This window comes from Delphinapterus leucas, chromosome 19 (genome assembly GCF_059928025.1).
Source record: "Delphinapterus leucas isolate spDelLeu-1000000601 "Yukka" chromosome 19, BTC_Dleu_Yukka2, whole genome shotgun sequence".
NCBI classification, from domain to species: Eukaryota; Metazoa; Chordata; class Mammalia; order Artiodactyla; family Monodontidae; genus Delphinapterus; species Delphinapterus leucas.
This window is the reverse complement of record NC_143147.1, coordinates 32,510,484-32,536,246: the sequence shown is the minus strand read 5'-3', so window position 1 is coordinate 32,536,246 and position 25,763 is coordinate 32,510,484. Positions and strand designations below refer to the sequence as shown.

The following is a 25,763-nucleotide window of genomic DNA, read 5'->3' as shown; positions in this document are numbered from 1 at the left end:
AGAACTTGCTGCTGGATGCCGCCTCAGTGTGGACGGGCTGGTACCCCCTCCAGGCCCCAAGAGGGGCATGGTCTGGTGAGCTCTGGTACAGCAGAGCAAACACTGAAGCAATGTAGTAGGGACAGTGCCAAGCCCTCCACAGGATCCATACTTGGTTACCTGGAGTTGGGGAATATGGAAGGGAAGATCTCAAATGATGCCAAAGACAAATTGGTACAGTCCAAGACCTTCCCTTACTGCAGCTTCCATCCTGGCAGTTTTGAAAAGAGAAACACAGACCCCCAGACTCCAGTCTACCCCACATTCTTGGTGTACTCCAAGGATGCTGCACCTTCTCAACCTTGCTTCCATTCTCCAACCAGTGCCCAGAGCTCACCATGCACCATGCCCCCACCATGCACTCTTTCTCTGCCTCTTGTTTCTCCCAGATCCTTTGTCCTTCAACACAGCAACCACCAGAAGCCCTCCACCTTAATACAAACCCCCACCTTTCCCCCAACCTCCAAGTCTCCTCAGTCTGTCCTCTCTTCCCAGGGCCCCATCCCTCCCCAGTTATCCACTACTTCCCAAACCCCAAACCAGCCCCAACCCCCTGAACTTCATGAGAGTCTAGGCCTCAACCAAGGCTCTGTCCTCCAAAGGACCCCAGGCCCTTCAAAACACTGTAGAGTTTTCAGAAACCCAGGGCTTACCCCAAATCCAGGCCTCCACAAGGACCCAGGCCTTATCCAAGACCCAGGCCTCCACAAGAACCCAGGCCTTACCCGAGACCCAGGTCTCCCCAAGAACCCAGGCCTTGCTCAAGATCCAGGCCTCCACAAGCTTCCAGGCCTTACCCAAGACCCTTACCTCTGCAAGAATCCAAGCCTTTCCCACGACTCTGATCTTCAGAAGAATCCAGTCATTACCCAAGATTCTGGCTCCCAGAAGAGCTTAGGTTCTACTCGAGATAGACGTTTCTTTATACGCCCATATCTCACCCAACCCTCTGGTCTCCACAAGAACACACCATTTCTCCAAACTTCTGACATTCAGAGGAGCTCAGGCTTTATGCGTGATTCTCGAGTCTATAGGAATCTGGAACAAAAGCAAGAGACTGTATTCTATAAAAGTCAAGAGCTCTCCCAAAAAACTGGCTTCCATAATAGCCCACACCCTTGTCAACATTCTGGATGTGACAAGAGTACAGGTAATGCCCAAGATTCAGGAGTCTCTAGGAGTCCAGACTTTACCCAAGATTCTGGGCCAGAGAAGCGTCCGTACCTTGCCCAAGACTCTGGAGTCAACGAGAGCTCAGGCCTTTGCCAGGAATCTGAAGAGCCCAGGCCTTGTGCAAACCCCTCGCCTCCATAAGGGCTCAAGCCTTACCTGAGACTCAGGAGACTACAAGAATCCAGGTCTTACCCAAGATTCTGGAGTCTGCAGGACCCAAGGCCTTACTCAAGATTCTGACCTCCATAAGAAACCAGGCCTTACCCAAGCCACTGAAGTCAAAAGGAGATGTGGCCTTACCTAAGATGCTGGAAATTACAGGAGCTCAGAACATACACATGACCTTAACTTCCACAAATACTCGGGAATTAATCGAGATCCTGGCCCCCATAAGTGTCCAGCCCTTACTCAAGACTCTGGCTTATCCAAGAGATCAGGCCTCCATAACAACTCATGCCTTATCCCAAACCCCGGCCTCCACAAGAACCCTCTAGGAACTGACTCTGTCCAAGTTTTGGGCCCACATCAGACCCGACAGTCATTTATATCTGAGGCAGTTCCTCGAAAGTAGGATGCTGGGCAGCGCATACCATGGACTTTTCTGTCCCATCCAGTCAGAACTCCTGCTCTCCCAGGGCTCAGGTGGCCTACAATGACCCGCAAATCTTCTCAGAAGTACCTGTACTGATTGAGCTCCAATCACCCTCCCGGCGAGCAGGCAGCCAAGACTGGGTGTAGCACCGCATGGATACAGTTCCTCCAGCCTGCCAGAACTATCGCCAGATGTCTACGCCTCCCAAAACCAGCTGGAAGCCCTACTGTCCTGGGTCAGGCACCCGGCTAGGGCATGTGGTGTTTGACGCCCGCCAGAGACAGTTCAGAGCAGGCAGGGACAAGTGAGAAGCTCTGTCTCCCAGGCGCCTTCACCGAGAGACATCCAACAACTCACCGGAGACCATCAAGGTGTGGGGATATCAGTGTGCTCAGAGCAACTTAGAAAAAGAGGGGACAGATATGCATGAGGAGTAAAGAGACAAGAGAAGTGTTCTGTCGGTGGTTTAGGACATCCACTCCAGCCCAATTCCACAGGACCTGATGAGGACCTAAAGTATCCCTGCTTTCCCTCCATCGCTGTCTAGCTAAATCCGTTATCCCCAAGCCCTAGAGCTGCACTGTCAATTACAGTAGCCACTAGCCAAATGCCTATTAGAATGTAAATTAGTTAAAATTAAGGAAAATTAATTCTGTTAAAAATTAAGTTAAAATGTTAAAAATTCTCTTCCTCAGGGAACAGAATTTCCCTGGCATCCAATTCTGTTCCCTGGCGGTCCAGTTGTTGGGACCTGGTGCTTTCACTGCTGTGGCTGGGTTTCAATCCTTGGTCGGGGAACTGAGAACCCGCAAGCTTCATGGCTTGGCCAAAAAAAAAAAACAAAAAATTCTGTTCCTCAGTGCCACGACCTTCTAAGTGCACAGTAGGCACATGGAGCTAGCCGCTACTGCATTTGACGGCACAGATTTGGAACATTTGCATCATCATGGACAATGCTATCGGAGAGCAGTGCTTTAGAGTTTAGAGCAATTTTCCTTTCCCTGTCACCCACCCCCGGCATCTTAAAGCTCCCCCAGAGACCAGAGAACTTAGCTATTTTTAGCGTGGCTCAGAAGCCACCCTCTACGGAGGAGGTAAGATGTGGGGATGGACACCCAGTGCCTGATTTCCCCGGACTGTGAGAAAGAGGCCAGGCTTCAGTTTTCCTCATCTGGTCTCTTGGCTCACGACCAGATGTATGGAAACTTACCTCCCCCATTCTGGGCTGTGTTTGGGGCTCTTGGTTACTGAGGGAGAAGACCTCTCTTTGTCAGTGACTAGGAAACCTTGTGTTTTAGGCTCCCCAAATTGAGCCCTGGATTCTGAGGGTCCCCTCCTTCATAGGCCTCTAAATAGTTCGAGGTGTCTCCACTTAGTTTTCTTGCCCATGGACTTAGGCCTAGTTCACTGGGGAGACAGACCCCTAGGAAAAAGAATGTTAGAATTCCTGGTCCAGTATGCATTGGTCTAATCTGTGAGCGTGTCTCTGGTGTCCTATCTTTCTGTCCTATTATTCTTACTCCTAGGTTCATCCTGGACTTAAGCTGTGTCCATGATAGCACTGGTCGCTGAAAGCCATTTCCTTCCCCTGATAATTTTTCATTGCCCTGCCCTAGCCCAGCTGGAGTTTCCTCTGGACTTGATTTTCAGTCCTGATAACTCTTCTGTATACACACATAAACTGCGAGATTCCAAAGTGTTTTCCCTGACACCACTTGTGTGTCTGAGGTGGGCAACACTAATATGTCCCTTCCCTGAGTCAGATGTCCATCCCTGGGTCACTACATGCACACTATCGGTGTGTTCTTGTCTAACGTTACCACCACCGATTCCAAGGAGATACGTCCCAGCTGGAGAGCCCATTTCCAACAGCTCTCTGGCTGAGCTCTGAACTTGGACAAGTCATGTGCAACCTTTCTAGGCTTGCAGTCTCATCTCTAAACTGAAGTTATAATTGCATGCAAGAACCCTTCTAGATTTAAATGACCAGGGCTCCTCTACTCCCAAGTGAGATGTAGAGTCCCCAATTTTCCGCATTCCCTAGTGTATGTCCCTCATTATTGTTTGCTATTCAGATCCATCCTGTTAGGCCTCTGTTCTAACCGCAAGGAGTGTTTGTGCGCTTCACCTGGCCTTGTAAAGACACAGAATAGTTTATCATAAAGACAGAGAATAGCTTACCTCCATAGAAACTACAGCTTCCATCAGGCACTACTTCAACGGAACAGGAAAGGATGTGGGGGCGTGGCCCCAACGCCCTGGTAGCTTTGAAGACAAACTACAACTCCCAGGATGGCCGCGAGATCTCTGCAGAGCGAAAGGAGTGACTGAACTCTGACTGGAGGCCGGGCTGGTCCGGAACCACCCCGACAGTCTCCAGAAAGGGGCGTGGTTATAATTTAAGGGCGTGGCCTTACAGGCAGCAGGAAGAAGTTACCTGTTGAATCTTCCTATCCATTCTCTTCCCAGCCTTTGTAGCTAACCCTAAGAGGGAAGCCGCAAACCACTAGCCTCTTCTGAAAAAGAGGTAAGGGGACGTAGACAAGGGGCAGCGAAGGAGGCTATTGCATTCCTTAGGAGGGGCCAAACAGCTACTTTCTACCTGCTGAGTCAGGTGAACCGTTGCATGGGGGCGGGGACCAGCATATGAGAAAAGGGCAAGGACGGAGGAGGTATTTATTTGTTCTCTTTCAAGACTAAATTTAGGGCCCTTCGTCTGCAGACCCATAGGCGGACTGTGTCTTGGGAACCCTCTTGGCCTCTGGAAGAGCCAAGAACGGGGGCCAGTTTTCCGCAGCAAAAGGTACGGCCCGTCTGGGCTTCCTCCCGTTTGTGTATTTCCTAGCCCCCAAACGACAGAGCCATATGGCTTCCGCGGTCTGGGGGAGTGCTCCCTGGTGGGGCCCACTGCCCCCAGCCCCAGCCCGGCCGCTCACGGACATCGACTTCTGCTCTGGGGCACAGCTGCAAGAACTAACCCAGCTGATCCAGGAGCTGGGTGTGCAGGCGAGCTGGAGAGAAGGTCCCAAGCCAGGACCAGATCTCCTCCAGGCCAAGGACTTTGTTTTCTCTTTGCTTGCTAAGTAATCCTCCCAGCCTTAAGTAACCCTCCCAGCCTTCGGGAACTTGCAGCTCTCAGCTCCGCCTCACCCCGCCCCGGCTCTGGATCACGACTTTACGATCCCTTCTCTTTCCTTAGGTCTCGTTCACCGCCGGGACCCTCGCTTTCCTCCTCAGGCAGAGCTCCTGCTGCTTCGTTGCGGGATTCGCGAGGGCTCCCTGGATCTGGGGCCTGCGCCTCTAGGTCCCTACGCTCGGGGACCTCACTACGACGCCGGCTTCACACTCCTGGTGCCCGTGCTTTCGCTAGATGGCACTGGGCAGGAGCTGCAACCGGACGTGGGATCCTGTTACACATGGCTCTTCCTCCCAGAGCAGGTACGCGGAACCTCGGCCTGGGAGGCATGGCAGGATTGCCTAGGACCCCTAGTCCCAGGAGGACGTGATTCGATCCACCCAGCCCAAAGCAAAGAAACTCCCAAGGATCCGCAAATCTCCGTGGACCAGCTACACGTCACTGAGCCTGAGGCACACGAGTCTTTGGAAAACTCACCTAGTAATGTTTCAGTGCCAGAGTTGCCTCAACAAGACGTAACCGATGTTGGCTTTCCCTCACCACTGAAAAAAACGGAATGGTGACGTCACCAAAGCAACCGACGTTAGCCCAGTGCCACAGCCGTTGGAGGCTCCGGAGGCGTGGCCCACATTGTGCCCCGCCCAGGTGGCTGCCTGGTTCTCTGCTTCGCTGGCTGCGGTCACTGAGTCCCCGTTTCCGGTTCCGGGTGCCCCGCGCTTAGTCCACGCAGACCGCCACTCGGGGGTCACCACCATCCTCCTGGCTGCGCCTGGGCCCCCGCGCCGCCTCCTGCTTTTCGACTTGATCCCCGTGGTGTCCGTGGCCGGCTGGCCCCAGGGGCCTCGGAGCCACTCGTGGGCCGGCCCGCTGGCCTCGGAGTCGTCTTCCTTCTAGCTGGTGCCCTGCGGCGGCGGCACAGAGCGGCCGGACGCCTCCGGCTGGCAGCTCTGCTTCGCCCGCCAAGAGCTCGCGCTCAAGACGCGCATATCCGTTCCCCTGCTGAGCGGCGGCTCAGGCGCTCCTGCGCCCTCTGGTGGCCAGGACTAGGGTCGCGGCGCCCCACCTCCTGCGGACGTTGCTCTACTGGGCGTGTGAGCGGCTGCTGGGCGCTCGAGGCCGGGACGCTGCCCCACTATTTTCTGAGTGGCCAAAAGCTCCGTGCGGGGGACGGCGCCGCTTCGCTGCTCGGGCCGTTGGCCCTGCTTCGCAGGGACCCTGCCCGCGCTCCGCGCGCCGCTGTGGAAGCGGCCAAGGCTGCACGCAAGGGGGGGCGGCTTAGCCGGCGTGGGAGGCGGGGCCCATTAAAGACGCTGTTCCTACTAACCTGGAATGTGCTTCTGTTGGCCAGCGGGATGTGGAGGGGACTGCTCTCCCCTCACCTGGGAGACAGGCTGAGCCCTTTGAGCGTGAAGAGCCCGTTCTAGAAAGCCTCCTCGCCGGTTCCTCCGCTTCCTCCCACCCTCCTCCCGCCCCATCCCTGGCACAGGTCGTTCCATTCTGGCCTCTCCACTTTCCAAATCTGTGGCCAGCACCTCTCCCACTCCGGTGCAGCCTCTGGCATCCATCTCTCGCCTGTTCTTATGGTCTTTTCTCTTAGGAGTCAATAGGGGTGGGGGTAATATATTTGCTGAAAGAACGTGTAAAGGAGAAAGGTATGGAGACCAGGGACTGACCAATTTGTCTCACACAAAAGCAGAGACATTAAGGAGGCCGGATTTCACCCCAGGCTAGACCTCACCACCACCGCTATCTCTTCAGTTATTCCCCCCACCTTCCTCATCCAGTTCTGTCCTCCATCCCGGGCAGTAGGGTCCCTTTCTCCATTCTCGGGGCATCCGCCATTCCATCTATCTAAGCCCAACCTCTCCCCCCATCCAGAGTTCCATTCAGTGAAGTCGCCTCCTTGTCCCTCCTCCTCTGAACCCGGAGACATGCGAGACATGCGGCCTTGCCTCGGCTCCGCCAGTCTCTAAGACCGTCGCCACTCCCTGCCTCCAAGGAACCCCGGGGTTCCGCCCGCCCAGCTTCACCTCCCCCTATTTCCAGGCGTCTCCGCCCCCGGACCGGCTCTCGGGGGAGGGGGAAGTCGCTGTCGCTGCCGCCGCCGCCTCAGCCTCCCACAGCCGCTACCGCTGCCGCCGCTCCGCTTGGTCCAGCCGCCAGGCCCAGCGCTCACTTCGCCAGACCAGCGCGCTCTGCGGAGACACTCTCACTCCTTCCTGGGGTCCGGGACGCCTAGCCGGGCGTGGGGGGAAGCTCCGCTTGTGGGCTACAGGGAGGGAGGAGCCTGGAACCGGAGCCAGCGCCAGCTGTCCCCGGATCGACAAGAGAGGACAGGTTGAGGGGCGTCGGGGAAGGAAGAGGGGGCGCTATAGGCAGTCCCAGGGAGGACAAGGAAGCCCTGTCGCAGAAAGCTCTGATGCGCTCTGACTTATAGCGGGTCTGTTCACATTTGGGGACCCGTGACAACGTGGGTGCACTCCTCTCTCGGGGGGCTGGTTGGATCGGAGGGCGTGGGATCTAAACAGCACCAGCTGTCCCCGAGGAAATTAGGGGCTGTCAGAAAAAAGGAAAAAAGCCAAAAACCTATGCTCCTTATTCCGAGGTGACACAGGGCCCTCCAGACAACCACCTGGTGTAACCACTAGGAAGGGCGGATTTGGAGGTGACTTCAAAAGGAGTGGATGGTAACAAGGTGAGGAAAGGGGCTCAGCAGCTGGAATGCTGTGCCACTAGAAATGGGGGTGACTTGGTAAAAAGCGGTATCATCCAGAGACAGGGTCTGGGAACCTCTTCTTGCTGATTGGCAACAGTCTGGATATTTCAAGGCATACTTTTCTGGGGACTTCAGTGAAAAAAAGTGGGGGATTCTTCAATTAGAGGGTGGCAAAAGAAAAGACACCAAGGTTGGGTTCTTCCTAGACACTGGCAGCACCCCAGCAGGGGTGGGGTGAGCTAATATCCCCAAAGCTAAGGACCCACACCCTTAAAATTACAAGAGTGGCTTTGGCAGGAGTGCAGGGCCCGGAAATAGGGTGGAAAGGTGCCTGGGGATATTGGAACCACATCCTGGAAAATTTGAGTGTCTTGGCTTTGGGATAGTGTTAGTGGGGGACAGGGACACTGGAGATCAGAGAAGGGGGAGTTTTCTGTGGGGGGCAAAGGTGGAGGGTGGGGTCAACTGAGAGGTACATAGGCTGCTGGGTCTGGCGAAGCTAGCACGAGGCCCAAGGGTGGGAGCTGGTGCCTGGGGTGGGGGTCGTCTAGGGCTTATCCTCAGGTCCCGTGGGTGAGGCGGCGAGTCGGACCGGAGAGTCAAGAGCATGTCCTGGTGAGCTAGCGGGCTTCTCCGGGGTGGCCCAGCGCGCTCCGGGAGCCTGCCGGTTTTGGGGTGTCTCCTCCCGGGGCGCCATGGCGGCACTGGCCAGCAGCCTCATCCGGCAGAAGCGGGAGGTCCACGAGCCCGGGGGCAGCCGGCCCGTGTCGGCGCAGCGGCGCGTGTGTCCCCGGGGCACCAAGTTCCTTTGCCAGAAGCAGCTCCTCATCCTGCTGTCCAAGGTGCGCATGTGCGGGGGGGGCGGGGGGGGCGGCGCGCGCGACCGGACCGCTGCCCGGGTGAGTGGCTGGGGCGGGGTCTCCGGGCCGGGGGTCTCTCTGCCTGGGAGGTTGAGGCCAGGGACTCGGAAGAGCGGGGCCCGACTGACGGGGACTGCCCGAAAGTGAAAGGGGGTGGGCCTGGACCACAAACCCTCGGCCAGACGATGCCTCAGTTTCCCTTGTCTCGCGTCCATAACCCCGAGTCTCCTCGCTTTCGAGGGCAAGGGGAAGGCTTGAGGGGCTAAGCCTGGTGCTCCCGCTCGCCCCCCTCCCAACACAGGAGTCCCCACCCCCACCATCCTCTTACTACGTGCCCCCTCTCTCGATTCTTTCAATGCCGAGCGGAGGGGCCTGGGGGTTCCGGAAGCCTGGGTCACCCAGAGGGTTTCTGCGGCTCCGGAAGCCCCGTCCCCGCCCCGGTTCTCCCGCTCCTCCGAGCCTTGGCTCCGTTCCTCCTCGCCGAGCTTGCCTGGCTCGGTACCAATCTCCCCAGCTCTCCCCCGGGTGTCCTTGCAGCTACCTCGCGAGTCCGCCCCTCTGTGCGCCCTCCTCCCGTGACCTGCACTTCAAGAAGGGAGCTGGGCACTCCCCGATGACCGCCTACGCGGCTCAGAAATCGGGCCCCACGGGCTCAGGAGACCCTCTGCCGCGAGGAACTCAGACACACTACACGGCTGGATAGCCGCACGGAGACTGGTGGTCGTACCATCTACGAGGGGGTACCGGGAACTCGGCCGCAAGCGCCAGGCAAAGAGAGTTGTGAAGGTTAGCCTGTGGTCCCCGTCCCGGTGCGACAGGCGGGAAGTCCCTCTGGCCTCGCTCCCGTCCGCTCTCAGCTCCCCTAGGGGGAGACCCCCCACCCCCCCGCTGGCATCCTCCTCCCCCCGCCGCCGGCCCTCCGCAGTGGTACGGTCAGCAGCCCACCCTTTGTGTGGGACCCAGCCCCCACGTGAGTCAGCCTGCCTCACCAGCTTCCTGGCCCCTCCCCCATTTCCTTGGTTTAGTACCGAATATCCCCCATCCCAGGTGGATTACCTGGCTGAAGGGGAGAGGCTGAGCCTCAGGGAGGGCTGGGCCCCCGTGAGCCAGCAGACTGACAGACAGACAGACAGACAGATGGGTCAGTGTCAGACAGGCCGGCGGTGGGCCAAGGCGAGGCCCGCGCGAAGCGAGCGGCAGCTGCAGCAGCAGGTGCTGAGTCAGCGTCAGGTCCAGTCCCACCCCCACTCCTGAGGGTGCGACCCTACCCTGGGGTCACCTTAATGCCCCCCACATTCGCAAACACACTGCACTTTCAGCAGCTCTGCCTGTCTCCCTCTGTCCTCTGCGTTTCCATATCTCTCTCCCTTTCCTCTTCCTTCTTCTCCCCTCCCCCCATCCTGGTTGAGCTGTAGAGTAGGAATTAAGCCTTTAAATACATTTCAATCAATTAAACTGAAAGCTGGTTAGAGGAAGCAGAAGGGACCCACACCCCAGCTTCCTCTGGAGTCAAAGAGAGGTGGGAGAGAGCTTGCTTAGAGGGTCAGGGAGCTGGGGCCCTGGGACCCTCTTCCTTCCCTCCATCCTCCTTTCTTTCTCTCCTCTGATCCCGCCAAGTGTAGCAATGTTTCTGGGAACAGAGATGTCATGTTCCAAGATGAATGTCTCTCTCTCCAGAGCCTCAGCTCAAAGGCATCGTCACCAAACTGTTCTGCCGCCAGGGTTTCTACCTCCAGGCGAATCCCGATGGGAGCATCCAGGGCACCCCAGAGGACACCAGCTCTTTCAGTGAGAGGGGAATCCAGCTGCTGGGTGGGAAGGGGGAGCGCAGGCATAGGAGATGACAGTCCTATTGTGGCTTCAGGTTCTGTTGTTTTCAGTCTGGCTCTTTGACCCCGCAAAGGAAGAAGTAGAACTAGGACCATAATTGAGGGGGGGCTCAGATGGGGATTGGAGGCTTGGGGTACCGATACCCCTTCTCTCCACCCCCAGCCCACTTCAACCTGATCCCTGTGGGGCTCCGTGTAGTCACCATCCAGAGTGCCAAGCTGGGTCACTACGTGGCCATGAACGCTGAGGGGCTGCTCTACAGCTCGGTGAGACAAGGGGGCAGGGTGGCCTGCAGTCAGGGGAGTCCCCTAGCTACAGCCTTCCCAACTACAGATATCTTGCAGCTCAGGGCTTCCTCTCCCTCCAGCTCTTGCCGACACCCTGTCCTCACTGCCCGCTCCCAAGCACCTCCTCTAGCGTCCCTCCAATCCCTTCTCCTCCAATAGCCTCCTAAATACCCCCAGGCTCTTTGAATGTCCAACTCTTTCAACCTTTTAGGACCCCTGTGTCTTCTCCAACCTCCTCTAGACCTCATTATTACTCACTTCCCCAGAGTCATTCAGGATGCTGGGGAAGGATTCAGGAACTCCTCCAAGCAGAAATTCCCTCCAGGTGCCCTGGATGGTGAGAGGTTGGGAGTAGAGCAGAGAGAAGTTATCTTCTTATCCCAGGCCCCCAGAAGTCTAGTTCCCGGCCCTCGGGGGGCCACCAGACTCTTCCTCATCCTCCCTTTCTCCCAGTTCCTGCGTGGACTCAGAAGTTGGCTCTCGCAGTCTCAAACGTATGGATTATATCCTGCCTTGTTCTTCCCAGGGCTCCCTTCTGTTCAGTGATGTGTCTTTTTGTCTTTCTGTCTGTGTGCCTTTCTGGGTCTTTGTCTCCTCAGCCACATTTCACAGCTGAGTGTCGCTTTAAGGAGTGCATCTTTGAGAGTTACTATGTCCTGTACGCCTCTGCACTCTATCGCCAGCGTCGTTCTGGCCGGGCCTGGTACATGGGCCTGGACAAGGAGGGCCGAGTCATGAAGGGAAATCGAGTCAAGAAGACCAAGGCAGCCGCCCACTTTGTGCCCAAGCTCCTGGAGGGTGAGTATGGACCCCCAGGGAAGAGGTGGACCACATGGGACGGTATTGACCTTGACATGGACATTTAGTGACACACAGCTAAGGGGCTATAAGTGTTTTAAGAGGACACATGCTATGACAGGTCAAGCCAGGAAGGCTTTGGCCTTTAGAGGTTTGGGAAGCTCTCCTTCTGTGGGTTCCCAGAGGAGGAGTGTAGGGGAAGGGAGCCCTGTCAGAGCTCTCTTGGTGCCTAAGTCTCCTTCCTGCTCCTCTCTCTCCCCTTCACAGTGGCTGTGTACTGGGAGCCTTCTCTCCACAGTGTCCCTGAGACCTCCCCTTCCAGTCCCCCTGCCCCCTGCCATGTAGTCCCCGGACTGGAGGCTCCCTGCACTCGCCACCACCACAGCCTGTCTCCCAGCCCTGCTTCTGGCCCTGCTCTCACCCCTGCTGCCACACTCATGCCCTGAGCAGCCACGTCCCACCAGGTGCTCTACCCTGAGGGAGCCTAGGGGCCGGCCATGACTTCCGGGGCTGCTGAGACCCTTAGATCCTTGGGCCCGGGAAAGGGGTCAGAGAGGGGGATGTCTGACAATGGTCCTGGCTGATCACTTCTTTCCTTCCACACTCACACCCTCCAAAGCCTTTTCTCGAGATGGCGCGGGGGGTTCCCAAACTGACAAAACCAGGGCATAAATCTGCCCCACCCCGGGCTCAGCCAGTTCCTGGAGCCCTTTGCCCTTTTCATGGCCACCAAGCCATAGACTTATAGGTCCACTGCAGCTCAGGATTAGTTTCCTCCTTTCGCTACTCCACCTTTTGCCTTGTTCCAGACAGGTTCTGGAACACCAGGCACCCCAGCCAGGGCAATTTCTGCACCCAGGGTCTGTGCTGGAACACAGGCATGCTGCCAGGCTCTGTTCTGGATCCATCAGGCTTCTGTTCTTCACCCAGATGGACCCCTGTTTTCCAACTAGAGAGAGGCTGGATTTGGGCCCTGTCCAGCTGTTGGTCTTGGCCTGAATTGGGCCAGTCTCAGATCACCACAGGTTTAACTTTCTTACCCCAGAGACACCCAATTCTAGAGCGTGGTGTTCTAGACACATATGGAGCCATACTTCCTTCTGAATCTCAGCTCTAGGACATAGACCACCTCTCAGCCCTTCCCTCTAGGATGGAACTAGAGCCTATATAGGTATGTTATTGGTCTAGGGTAAGAGTTCTAGACCCACGCTCCCACCTTCTCTCGTGATACCTGTTAAGCAGGAGCTCTGGAAAGGACCCAGCTATGATCCACAAAGAACTAAGTTCTGGATGGATCATCCAGAACTTCTTGTTTACCCTAGACAATTTTCCAAAAATCTCATTCTTCCTTTAGAATGCTCACCTTATTTTTTACATGCAGTTTCTAGCTCCTGCAACTCAGCTGGGGCCCTGCCAGGGAACAGAGGCTGAGGAAGGGCAGAGGAGTTTTGGAAGGAATCCCTGGCTCATAGAAGGGCAGCTAGGATGGGAAAGTGGCCAGAACCATGGCATGACTGGACCTGTGCCTGGGTTGGGGGGACATGAACACTTAGCTACCTCAGCAGAAATTCCTTCCAGGTCCCCTTTAAAGCTGAGGTCTTTGGGGTAATGGATCTAGAATAAAAAAGACAAATGGGACATAGCTTTGACCCCCCTCAAATGAGGAGACACCAATTCAGCAATAAGTCCCACCCTTCTCCCCTACAGGTCAGGCCAAGGAGGGTGAGGGCCTCTTGGTCTCTAGACCTCATACACCCCTCCAGCTTCTAACTGAATAGAAGTTGCTTTACCTCAGCTGGGTGTTAGGTACCCAAAAAGGCTCTGCTCCCAGGGAACCAGTCTCCGCTCCATGCTTTCTCAATTAAAGACGATTTATACAATTGAAGTGTTGTCTGCCATCTGTGGGTAGCAGGCTTTGGCAGTTGCTCGGGGAGGGATCAAGTCCCAAGGGCGGGGAGGGTAGGCTGGCGGCTGCCCCCCAATAACAGGTGCACATTCATGGGCACCTCGTCACTTCCCCTGCGCTGGCTCTCCTGGCGGCTCACCCAAGCGGACTCACTGAGCGACGCGGGCGGGCTATGACCCCAGGGGCGCTGCTGCTGCTGCTGCTGCTGGGGACGTTGGGGGCGCCATTCGCCTCGGGTAAGTCTGGGCGTCAAAGGGGCAGTGACAGGGCCAGAGGTCGTGGTCGGGCACCAGGGCTTCACTCAGTTCTCTCCTCCTCCAGGCGCCCGCGGCTCGGAGGCGGAGGGCCGACTCCGCGAGAAACTTTTCTCGGGCTATGATAGCTCGGTGAGGCCGGCGCGGGAGGTGGGAGACCGCGTCGGGGTTAGCATTGGTCTCAGCCTAGCGCAATTAATCAGCCTGGTGAGGGCGCACGCGGGGAGTTGAGGCCTGGCCCACTAGCCGGCTGGGGGGCGTGGCTTTAGGCAGGGCGGAACCCAGGGACCACTGGGGGCGGGGCCCGGGGCGAGGCCAGGCTGGATGACTGACGGGCCGTTAGTAGAGGTTGGGTCGAAATCGGACCAATGGACAAGCTGTGGGCGTGGCTGCTGGACGGGCCAGGATTGAGCCCGGCAAGATGATGAACGGGCCTGTGGGCGGATCTCAAATTGGAGCTGGGGCCGATGGACGGGCCGGAGAGCGGACCTTGAGGCGGGGTCACAGGCTGGGGCGGACCTTGGTGCCGGACAGGGTCAATAAAGGACAGCGGGCAGAGATTCACTCCGGCCGGGGCCGGGACTGGTAAATGAACTGGCTGGCTGTACGGCCAGCAGGAAGTTTACGAGATGGAGGCGGAGCTTAAGCCAACGCAGTTTATAGGAGGTGGGGCTTGAACCCAAGAGGGTGCGACTCAGAAAAAGAGGGGAGTTTCCAGGGAGAGTTTACCCACCGAGCCCCTCATTTCTCTACACTGACATCATATCTACCCTTTAAACTTTTCCCTTCTAGGACGAGAAGGATGAGGAGATGAGCACAAAGATCTGCTTAGACCTGGTACGGAGACCCCCGCAGGGTGGGAAAGGGCGGGCGTCCCGCTGCTTTTATAATATCCTCGAATGTCCCGCCCAGTAAGTTTTTTTTTTTTTTTTTTTTGCATCACGGCCTCAGAAAACACATTTATAACTGAAACAGAAGCTTCAGGAAACAATACCTATCTTTACTATGGGAGCTGCATTCCATGCATTTTTCACTCTAAACTTTTTTTAACACTGGTTTGGGGCCACTCATTTGATTCCGGACCTATGAAAAGGGTCGTTAACTGCAGTTTGAAAACCACTGTTTTAGAGGCTAGCGTGCAACCTCCTCGTTTTTACAGAAAGAAGAAATCGGGGCCCGGTGAGAGAGAAGGGGAAATTAGTTGATAGGGTCCCAAAGAGTGCAGGTGGAGTCTTAAACAGAGCCCCGGCCTCCAGAACCACAGGCCATGCCTGCGCGGCTCTCCTCCCTTGCATTCCCTGCCCGGGCTGTTTTGAAAAATGTCCAAATTCTTTAATTTGTTTCAATTGTGCGTTTTCTGCATTGGACAGGCTTTTTTTTTTGGAAACTGTAGCAGGTTTCTGCTGTTTCGATTGTGTCATCCATTTGCCAACTTAAACTTGTTTTTTTCAAATGTTATTTTGCTCCAAATTAAAATTGTTTCTTCAAATGTTATATTTCCCAAATTCCAAAACAGTCCAAATGTCTCGGGCCTCCATGGTGGCGCAGTGGTTGAGAGTCCGCCTGCCGATGCAGGGGACACGGGTTCGTGCCCCGGTCCGGGAAGATCCCGCATGGCGCGGAGCGGCTGGGCCCGTGAGCCATGGCCGCTGAGCCTGCGCGTCTGGAGCCTGTGCTCCGCAACGGGAGAGGCCACAACAGTGAGGGGCCCGCATACCACAAAGAAGAAAAAAATAAATAAATTTGTTTTAAATACAATTTATTGAACTGTAACTTTATAAAACTTAATTTTTAGTAATGACTGTTTAACAACTGGCTCAAAACATTCCTGAAAAGTTAACAAATGGCTCTCGAGCCAGTAAGAATCAGTTCCAATACACCACTGCAAGGCAATCATCCCCAATTTTCTTTTCATCTGATGTGGGAAATTGCCTTTTATAAGATACTTCATTTGGGTTTCTCATCACCCAACAAAATTTTCTCATATATGGAAAGTAGGATACTTGAAGATTCAAAAAACACAGAATTTAGTGTGTGTGAGAAGTTCAAGGTCATAGGAAACATGGGAGACCTGTTTAATATACAGGTTCCAAAGAGGTAGAAAGGACAAGGAGGGAGTCCTTTCGAGGAACTGCCTCAGATATAAATGACTTTCGGGTCTGATGTGGGCCTGAAAGAGTCAGTTCCTGGACAGAGTCAGTTCCTAGAGGGTTCTTGTGGAGGCCAGGATTTGGGATAAGGCATGAGTTGTTATGGAGGCCTGATCTCTTGGATGAGCCAGAGTCTTGAGTAAGGGCTGGACACTTATGGGGGCCAGGATCTCGATTCCTGAGTACTTGTGGAAGATAGGGTCATGGGTATGTTCTGACCTCCTGTAATTTCCAGCCTCTTGGGTAAGTCCACATCTCCTTTTGACTTCAGTGGCTTGGGTAAGGCCTGGATTCTTATGGAGGTCAGAATCTTGAGTAAGGCCTTGGCTCCTGCAGACTCCAGAATCTTGGGTAAGACCTGGATTCTTGTAGTCTTCTGAGTCTCAGGTAAGGCTTGAGCCCTTATGGAGGCGAGGGGTTTGCACAAGGCCTGGGCTCTTCAGATTCCTGGCAAAGGCCTGAACTCTTGTTGACTCCAGAGTCTTGGGCAAGGTATGGACGCTTCTCTGGCCCAGATCTTGGGTAAAGTCTGGACTCCTAGAGACTCCTGAATCTTGGGCATTACCTGTACTCTTGTCACATCCAGAATGTTGACAAGGGTGTGGGCTATTATGGAAGCCAGTTATTTGGGAGAGCTCTTGACTTTTATAGAGTACAGTCTCTTGCTTTCGTTCCAGATTCCTATAGACTCGAGAATCATGCATAAAGCCTGAGCTCCTCTGAATGTCAGAAGTTTGGAGAAATGGTGTGTTTTTGTGGAGACCAGAGGGTTGGGTGAGATATGGGCGTTTAAATAAACGTCTGTCTCGAGTAGAACCTAAGCTCTTCTGGGAGCCAGAATCTTGGGTAATGACTGGATTCTTCTGAAGATCAGAGTCGTGGGAAAGGCTTGGATTCTTGCAGAGGTAAGGATCTTGGGTAAGGCCTGGAAGCTTGTGGAGGCCTGGATCTTGAGCAAGGCCTGGGTTCTTGGGGAGGCCTGTATTCTTGTGCAGGCCTGGGTCTTGGATAAGGCCTGGGTCCCTGTGGAGGCCTGGATTTGGGGTAAGGCCTGCGTTTCTGAAAACTCCACAGTCTTTTGAAGGGCCTGGGGTCCTTTGGAGGACAGAGCCTTGGTTGAGGCCTAGACTCTCATGAAGTTCAGGGGGTTGGGGCTGATTTGGGGTTTGGGAAGTAGTGGATAACTGGGGAGGGATGGGGCCCTGGGAAGAGAGGACAGACTGAGGAGACTTGGAGGTTGGGGGAAAGGTGGGGGTTTGTATTAAGGTGGAGGGCTTCTGGTGGTTGCTGTGTTGATGAAGGACAAAGGATCTGGGAGAAACAAGAGGCAGATAAAGAGTGCAAGGTGGAGGCATGGTGCATGGTGAGCTCTGGGCACTGGTTGGAGAATGGAAGCAAGGTTGACAAGGTGCAGCACCCTTGGAGTACAGGAATTTGGGGTAGACTGGAGTCTGGGGGTCCGTGTTTCTCTTCTCAGAACTGCAAGGATGGAAGCTGCAGTAAGGGAAGGTCTTGGACTGTACAAATTTGTCTTTGGCATCATCTGAGATCTTCCCTTCCATATTCCCCAACCCCGGGTAACCCAGTATGAATCCTGTGGAGGGCTTGGCACTGTCCCCACTACATTGCTTCAGTGTTTGCTCTGCTGTACCAGAGCTCACCAGACCATGCCCCTCTTGCGGTCTGGAGAGGGTACCCAAGTCCTTTCTGGAATACCCAGAGTTCTGAGGGGAACACACATGGAATAAGTTCTGCTTTACCCTGCGGTCATCGTAGACCACACGGCCGGAGGAGAGGCCTTGGATGAAGGCAGACAAGGTAGAGGAAATAGAACCTAGGATGGGGTAGGGGTGGTAGAAGGGACTGGAGTGGTGGTCAGGGCCATGACCAGTGCTGGGACAGAGGTTGTGGCAGAGATCGGGACAGGGACTGGTGTAGGGGCTAGGGCAGGAGTAGTATTAGGGGCAGAAGTTGGGGGAGGGACCAGAGTGTTGGCATGGGTATAGGTCAGATGAGCATGGGTCAGGGTGCAGACAGATATTTGGCCCAGGGACTGGGCTGAGGCATGTGAGGTGTCCTGGGCTTGGTCCTGGACTGGGGTATAGGCTGAGGTATGCTCAGGGCCATGGACCTGGGCAGGGCTGTGCTCAGGGGTGAGGGCTCGGGTGGGGGTCTGGGCCTGGGGGGTGGTGTGCTCAGGGGAGTGGAATGTGGAGCAAGTCTGGGCCTGAGGTGGGGCGTGCTCAAAGGGGTGGGTGGAGGAGAAGGTCTGGGCTTTGGCAGGAGCGTTCCCAGTGGGGTGCACTAGGGAGAAGGCCTGGGCCTGGGCGGAAGTGTGCTCATGGGCATGGCCTCGGGAGCAGGTCTCGGCCTGGGGTGTTGTGCGCAGGGGGTTGGGCTGAGAAGAAGGTCTGGGCCTTCGCAGGAGCATGCGCAGGGGGCTGAACTGGGGGTGGGTCTGGGCCCGGGCTGGGGCCTGGGCTGGGTCATAGTCTGGGGTCTTAATCTTGCTCTCTTGGGGCAGGTGGAGTGGAAACACGTCCACCTTGTTCATCCTTCGGTACTTCGAAGATGTCTCCTACCTGGAGTACAAGGTGGCTTGGGACTTTAAGGCTGTGACCGGAGGGGCCTCCCCAGCACTCACTACCCCCTCCTTCCACAGTCCCCGTGGAGCCTCCGTGGAAGCCCCAGCCCGTCCACACTGAGGCGGCATCCAGCAGCACTTAGAAGCCTTCTCATCATTTGTGTCTAGTATCCAGGAGTCAAGGTGGTTTGGGTGCCCGAGCAGGAAGCTTGGGCCATGGCGGAAGCGGGAAGAAACTCTTGAGCACAGGTTCTTGGGATCCACGGAGCAGCGCATGCACATGCGATGGCTGCCTACACAGCTGGCTTGCTTGTCTGCGGGGAAAGGCAAGATGGGTCAGGGCCTGGCTTCCTGAGGGGCTGAGAATCAAGGCAGGGATAGAAGAAAGGGGACAGGCCCACATCCCCTGAGCCCACACTGGCGCCCACTCACCTTTGGGGAAAATACGATTGAAAAGTGCCCGCAAGAATCTCTTCAGATGCCTCCAGAGCTGAGGGAAGAAGGGGAGGGGGGAGGCCGGGAGCAGGGTTAGCCCTGAAATCTAACCCTTGTCCGGTCACACCCCAGCAGCACCTTCTCAACCTTGATTCCATTCTCCAACCAGTGCCCAGAGCTCATCATGCACCATGCCTCCACCATGCACTCTTTATCTGCCTCTTGTTTCTCCCAGATCCTTTGTCCTTCATCAACACAGCGACCACCAGAAGCCCTCCACCTTAATACAAGCCCCCACCTTTACCCCAAACTCCAAGTCTCCTCAGTCTGTCCTCTCTTCCCAGGGCCCCATCCCTCCCCAGTTATCCACTACTTCCCAAACCCCAAACCAGCCCCAACCCCCTGAACTTCATGAGAGTCTTGGCCTCAACCAAGGCTCTGTCCTCCAAAGGACCTCAGGACCTTCAAAAGACTGTAGAGTTTTCAGAAACGCAGGCCTTACCCCAAATCCAGGCCTCCACAGGGACCCAGGCCTTATCCACGACCCAGGCCTCCACAAGAACCCAGGTCTTACCCGAGATTTAAACTGTAGGCAACGACCTGCAAACCTTCTCAGAGGTACCTGTACTGATTGAGTTGCAATCACCCTTACGACGAGCAGGCAGCCAAGATCTGGGTGTACCACCACATGGATACAGTTCCTCCAGCCTGCCAGAACTATCGCCAGATGTCTATGCCTCCCTAAACCAGCTGGAAGCCCCACTGTCCTGGGTCAGGCACTCGGCTAGGGCTTGTGGTCTTTGACGCCCGCCAGAGACAGTTCAGATCAGGCAGGGACAAGTGAGAAGCTCTGTCTCCCAGGCGCCTTCACCGAGAGACATCCAACAATTCACCGGAGACCATCAAGGAGTGGGGATATCAGTGTGTGATGAGCAACTTAGAAAAAGAGGGGACAGATATGCTTGAGGAATAAAGAGACAAGAGAAGTGTTCTGTGGTTGCTTGAGGACATCCAACCCAGCCACATCCCACAGGGCCTGATGAGGACCTAAACTATCCCTGCTTTCCCTCCATAACTGTCTAGCTAAATCCGTTATCCCCATGGCCCTAGAGCTGCATTGTCAATTACAGTAGCCACTAACCAAATGCCTATTAGAATGTAAATTAGTTAAAATTAAGGAAAATTAATTCTGTTAAAAATTAAGTTAAAAAATTAAAAATTCTCTTCCTCAGGGAACGGAATTTCCTTGGCATCCAATTCTGTTCCCTGGCGGTCCAGTTGTTGGGACTTGGCGCTTTCACTGCTGTGGCTGGTGTTTAATCCCTGGTCGGGGAACTCAGACCCCGCAAGCTTCATGGTTTGGCCAAAAAAAAAAATTCTGTTCCTCATTGCCACGGCCATCTAAGTGCTCAGTAGGCACATGGAGCTAGTGGCTACTGCATTGGACGGCACAGATTTAGAACATTTGCATCATCATGGACAATGCTATCGGAGAGCAGTGCTTTAGAGTTTAGAGCAATTTTCCTTTCCCTGTCACCCACCCCCGGCATCTTAAAGCTCCCCCAGAGACCAGAGAACTTAGCTATTTTTAGCGTGGCTCAGAAGCCACCCTCTACGGAGGAGGTAAGATGTGGGGATGGACAGCCAATGCCTGATTTCTCCAGACTGTGAGAAAGATCCCAGGCTTCAGTTTTCCTCATCTGGTCTCTTGGGTCACGATCAGATGTATGGAAACTTACCTCCCCCGTCCTGGGCTGTGTTTGGGGCTCTTGGTTACTGAGGGAGAAGACCTCTCTTTGTCAGTGACTAGGAAACCTTGTGTTTTAGGCTCCCCAAATTGAGCCCTGGATTCTGAGGGTCCCCTCCTTCATAGGCCTCTAAATAGTTCGAGGTGTCTCCACTTAGTTTTCTTGCCCATGGACTTAGGCCTAGTTCACTGGGGAGACAGACCCCTAGGAAAAAGGAATGTTAGAATTCCTGGTCCAGTATGCATTGGTCTAATCTGTGAGCGTGTCTCTGGTGTCCTATCTTTCTGTCCTATTATTCTTACTCCTAGGTTCATCCTGGACTTAAGCTGTGTCCATGATAGCACTGGTCGCTGAAAGCCATTTCCTTCCCCTGATAATTTTTCATTGCCCTGCCCTAGCCCAGCTGGAGTTTCCTCTGGACTTGATTTTCAGTCCTGATAACTCTTCTGTATACACACATAAACTGCGAGATTCCAAAGTGTTTTCCCTGACACCACTTGTGTGTCTGAGGTGGGCAACACTAATATGTCCCTTCCCTGAGTCAGATGTCCATCCCTGGGTCACTACATGCACACTATCGGTGTGTTCTTGTCTAACGTTACCACCACCGATTCCAAGGAGATACGTCCCAGCTGGAGAGCCCATTTCCAACAGCTCTCTGGCTGAGCTCTGAACTTGGACAAGTCATGTGCAACCTTTCTAGGCTTGCAGTCTCATCTCTAAACTGAAGTTATAATTGCATGCAAGAACCCTTCTAGATTTAAATGACCAGGGCTCCTCTACTCCCAAGTGAGATGTAGAGTCCCCAATTTTCCGCATTCCCTAGTGTATGTCCCTCATTATTGTTTGCTATTCAGATCCATCCTATTAGGCCTCTGTTCTAACCGCAAGGAGTGTTTGTGCGCTTCACCTGGCCTTGTAAAGACACAGAATAGTTTATCATAAAGACACAGAATAGTTTATCATAAAGACAGAGAATAGCTTACCTCCATAGAAATACGACTTCCATCAGGCACTACTTCAACGGAACAGGAAAGGATGTGGGGGCGTGGCCCCAACGCCCTGGTAGCTTTGAAGACAAACTACAACTCCCAGGATGGCCGCGAGATCTCTGCAGAGCGAAAGGAGTGACTGAACTCTGACTGGAGGCCGGGCTGGTCCGGAACCACCCCGACAGTCTCCAGAAAGGGGCGTGGTTATAATTTAAGGGCGTGGCCTTACAGGCAGCAGGAAGAAGTTACCTGTTGAATCTTCCTATCCATTCTCTTCCCAGCCTTTGTAGCTAACCCTAAGAGGGAAGCCGCAAACCACTAGCCTCTTCTGAAAAAGAGGTAAGGGGACGTAGACAAGGGGCAGCGAAGGAGGCTATTGCATTCCTTAGGAGGGGCCAAACAGCTACTTTCTACCTGCTGAGTCAGGTGAACCGTTGCATGGGGGCGGGGACCAGCATATGAGAAAAGGGCAAGGACGGAGGAGGTATTTATTTGTTCTCTTTCAAGACTAAATTTAGGGCCCTTCGTCTGCAGACCCATAGGCGGACTGTGTCTTGGGAACCCTCTTGGCCTCTGGAAGAGCCAAGAACGGGGGCCAGTTTTCCGCAGCAAAAGGTACGGCCCGTCTGGGCTTCCTCCCGTTTGTGTATTTCCTAGCCCCCAAACGACAGAGCCATATGGCTTCCGCGGTCTGGGGGAGTGCTCCCTGGTGGGGCCCACTGCCCCCAGCCCCAGCCCGGCCGCTCACGGACATCGACTTCTGCTCTGGGGCACAGCTGCAAGAACTAACCCAGCTGATCCAGGAGCTGGGTGTGCAGGCGAGCTGGAGAGAAGGTCCCAAGCCAGGACCAGATCTCCTCCAGGCCAAGGACTTTGTTTTCTCTTTGCTTGCTAAGTAATCCTCCCAGCCTTAAGTAACCCTCCCAGCCTTCGGGAACTTGCAGCTCTCAGCTCCGCCTCACCCCGCCCCGGCTCTGGATCACGACTTTACGATCCCTTCTCTTTCCTTAGGTCTCGTTCACCGCCGGGACCCTCGCTTTCCTCCTCAGGCAGAGCTCCTGCTGCTTCGTTGCGGGATTCGCGAGGGCTCCCTGGATCTGGGGCCTGCGCCTCTAGGTCCCTACGCTCGGGGACCTCACTACGACGCCGGCTTCACACTCCTGGTGCCCGTGCTTTCGCTAGATGGCACTGGGCAGGAGCTGCAACCGGACGTGGGATCCTGTTACACATGGCTCTTCCTCCCAGAGCAGGTACGCGGAACCTCGGCCCGGGAGGCATGGCAGGATTGCCTAGGACCCCTGGTCCCAGGAGGACGTGATTCGATCCACCCAGCCCAAAGCAAAGAAACTCCCAAGGATCCACAAATCTCCGTGGACCAGCTACACGTCACTGAGCCTGAGGCACACGAGTCTTTGGAAAACTCACCTAGTAATGTTTCAGTGCCAGAGTTGCCTCAACAAGACGTAACCGATGTTGGCTTTCCCTCACCACTGAAAAAAACGGAATGGTGACGTCACCAAAGCAACCGACGTTAGCCCAGTGCCACAGCCGTTGGAGGCTCCGGAGGCGTAGCCCACATTGTGCCCCGCCCAGGTGACTGCCCGGTTCTCTGCTTCGCTGGCTGCGGTCACTGAGTCCCCGTTTCCGGTTCCGGGTGCCCCGCGCTTGGTCCACGCAGACCGCCACGCGGGGGTCACCACCATCCTCCTGGCTGCGCCCGGGCCCCCGCGCCGCCTCCTGCTTTTCGACTTGATCCCCGTGGTGTCCGTGGCCGGCTGACCCCAGGAGCCTCGGAGCCACTCGTGGGCCGGCCCGCTGGCCTCGGAGTCGTCTTCCTTCTAGCTTGTGCCAGGCGGCGGCGGCACAGAGCGGCCGGACACCTCCGGCTGGCAGCTCTGCTTCGCCCGCCAAGAGCTGGCGCTCAAGACGCGCATATCCGTTCCCCTGCTGCAAGGGCACGCGACGGCTCAGGCGCTGCTGCGCCCTCTGGTGGCCAGGACTAGGGTCGCGGCGCCCTACCTCCTGCGGACGTTGCTCTACTGGGCGTGTGAGCGGCTGCCCGCGCCCTCTCTGGCGCGAGCCGAGAATGCGGGCGCCTGCTGCCTCGGGCTGCTGGATGAGCTGGGCCGGGCGCTCGAGGCCGGGACGCTGCCCCACTATTTTCTGAGTGGCCAAAAGCTCCGTGCGGGGGACGGCACCGCTTCGCTGTTCGGGCCGTTGGCCCTGCTTCGCAGGGACACTGCCGGTGCCCTGCGAGCCGCTGTGGAAGAGGCCAAGGCTGCACGCAACAGGGGGCGGCTTAGCTGGCGTGGGAGGCGGGGCCCATTAAAGACGCTGTTCCTACTAACCTGGAATGTGCTTCTGTTGGCCAGCGGGATGTGGAGGGGACTGCTCTCCCCTCACCTGGGAGACAGGCTGAGCCCTTTGAGCCTGAAGAGCCCGTTCTAGAAAGCCTCCTCGCCGGTTCCTCCGCTTCCTCCCACCCTCCTCCCACCCCATCCCTGGCACAGGTCGTTCCATTCTGGCCTCTCCACTTTCCAAATCTGTGGCCAGCACCCCTCCCACTCCGGTGCAGCCTCTGGCATCCATCTCCCGCCTGTTCTTATGGTCTCTTCTCTTAGGAGTCAATAGGGGTGGGGGTAATATATTTGCTGAAAGAACGTGTAAAGGAGAAAGGTATGGAGACCAGGGACTGGCCAATTTGTCTCACACAAAAGCAGAGACATTAAGGAGGCCGGATTTCACCCCAGGCTAGACCTCACCACCACCGCTATCTCTTCAGTTATTCCCCCCACCTTCCTCATCCAGTTCTGTCCTCCATCCCAGGCAGTAAGGTCCCTTTCTCCATTCTCGGGGCATCCGCCATTCCATCTATCTAAGCCCAACCTCTCCCCCCATCCAGAGTTCCATTCAGTGAAGTCGCCTCCTTGTCCCTCCTCCTCTGAACCCGGAGACATGCGAGACATGCGGCCTTGCCTCAGCTCCACCAGTCTCTAAGACCGTCGCCACTCCCTGCCTCCAAGGAACCCCGGGGTTCCGCCCGCCCAGCTTCACCTCCCCCTCTTTCCCGGCGTCTCCGCCCCCGGACCGGCTCTCGGGGGAGGGGGAAGCCGCTGTCGCTGCCGCCGCCGCCTCAGCCTCCCACAGCCGCTACCGCTGCCGCCGCTCTGCTTGGTCCAGCCGCCAGGCCCAGCGCTCACTTCGCCAGACCAGGGCGCTCTGCGGAGACACTCTCACTCCTTCCTGGGGTCCGGGACGCCTAGCCAGGCGTGGGGGGAAGCTCCGCTTGTGGGCTACAGGGAGGGAGGAGCCTGGAACCGGAGCCAGCGCCAGCCGTCCCCGGATCGACAAGAGAGGACAGGTTGAGGGGCGTCGGGGAAGGAAGAGGGGGCGCTATAGGCAGTCCCAGGGAGGACAAGGAAGCCCTGTCGCAGAAAGCTCTGATGCGCTCTGACTTATAGCGGGTCTGTTCACATTTGGGGACCCGTGACAACGTGGGTGCACTCCTCTCTCGGGGGGGCTGGTTGGATCGGAGGGCGTGGGATCTAAACAGCACCAGCTGTCCCCGAGGAAATTAGGGGCTGTCAGAAAAAAGGAAAAAAGCCAAAAACCTATGCTCCTTATTCCGAGGTGACACAGGGCCCTCCAGACAACCACCTGGTGTAACCACTAGGAAGGGCGGATTTGGAGGTGACTTCAAAAGGAGTGGATGGTAACAAGGTGAGGAAAGGGGCTCAGCAGCTGGAATGCTGTGCCACTAGAAATGGGGGTGACTTGGTAAAAAGCGGTATCGTCCAGAGACAGGGTCTGGGAACCTCTTCTTGCTGATTGGCGACAGTCTGGATATTTCAAGGCATACTTTTTTGGGGTCTTCCGTGAAAAAAAGTGGGGGATTCTTCAATTAGAGGGTGGCAAAAGAAAAGACACCAAGGTTGGGTTCTTCCTAGACACTGGCAGCACCCCAGCAGGGGTGGGGTGAGCTAATATCCCCAAAGCTAAGGACCCACACCCTTAAAATTACAAGAGTGGCTTTGGCAGGAGTGCAGGGCCCGGAAATAGGGTGGAAAGGTGCCTGGGGATATTGGAACCACATCCTGGAAAATTTGAGTGTCTTGGCTTTGGGATAGTGTTAGTGGGGGACAGGGACACTGGAGATCAGAGAAGGGGGAGTTTTCTGTGGGGGGCAAAGGTGGAGGGTGGGGTCAACTGAGAGGTACATAGGCTGCTGGGTCTGGCGAAGCTAGCACGAGGCCCAAGGGTGGG

At 55.7% G+C, this 25,763-nt stretch overlaps 2 protein-coding genes and 4 pseudogenes across 2 annotated transcripts; 5 read left to right on the top strand and 1 right to left on the bottom strand.

Annotated features, from left to right (window-relative positions):
• The first annotated feature begins 7 nt into the window (after positions 1–7).
• On the top strand, positions 8–2,545 carry LOC149746680 (uncharacterized protein SPEM3 pseudogene; annotated as a pseudogene).
• Positions 2,546–4,602: 2,057 nt separating this feature from the next.
• Positions 4,603–6,245, top strand: LOC149746679 (transmembrane protein 102-like; annotated as a pseudogene).
• A 2,106-nt stretch (positions 6,246–8,351) lies between these two features.
• On the top strand, positions 8,352–8,663 carry LOC149746678 (fibroblast growth factor 11 pseudogene; annotated as a pseudogene).
• Positions 8,664–9,133: 470 nt separating this feature from the next.
• Positions 9,134–11,508, top strand: LOC149746677 (fibroblast growth factor 11-like; the record flags this gene model as incomplete). The annotated part of the gene is made up of 4 exons (XM_089901807.1): positions 9,134–9,302; positions 10,194–10,304; positions 10,509–10,612; positions 11,233–11,508. Coding segments are annotated over 4 exons (651 nt in total), but the record flags the coding sequence as incomplete, so codon positions are not given.
• Positions 11,509–17,704: 6,196 nt separating this feature from the next.
• Positions 17,705–24,471, bottom strand: LOC149746675 (uncharacterized protein SPEM3-like). The gene is made up of 4 exons (XM_089900851.1): positions 22,926–24,471; positions 21,495–21,619; positions 18,758–18,815; positions 17,705–18,639 (listed from the first exon to the last, which is right to left on the bottom strand). Exons 2-4 carry the CDS (start codon positions 21,498–21,500, stop codon positions 18,320–18,322), a joined length of 384 nt encoding a protein of 127 aa, XP_089756977.1. The 5' UTR covers positions 21,501–21,619; positions 22,926–24,471; the 3' UTR covers positions 17,705–18,319.
• Positions 19,321–23,829, top strand: LOC149746676 (transmembrane protein 102-like; annotated as a pseudogene).
• Positions 24,472–25,763: the final 1,292 nt, after the last annotated feature.

What these genes read in the sequence shown, in the direction of transcription:
- LOC149746675 (XM_089900851.1), bottom strand. An exon ending in CAATCGTATTTTCCCCAAAG is followed by an intron (nt 18,640 to 18,757) that starts GTGAGTGGGCGC and finishes CTTTCCCCGCAG; the next exon opens with ACAAGCAAGCCAGCTGTGTA.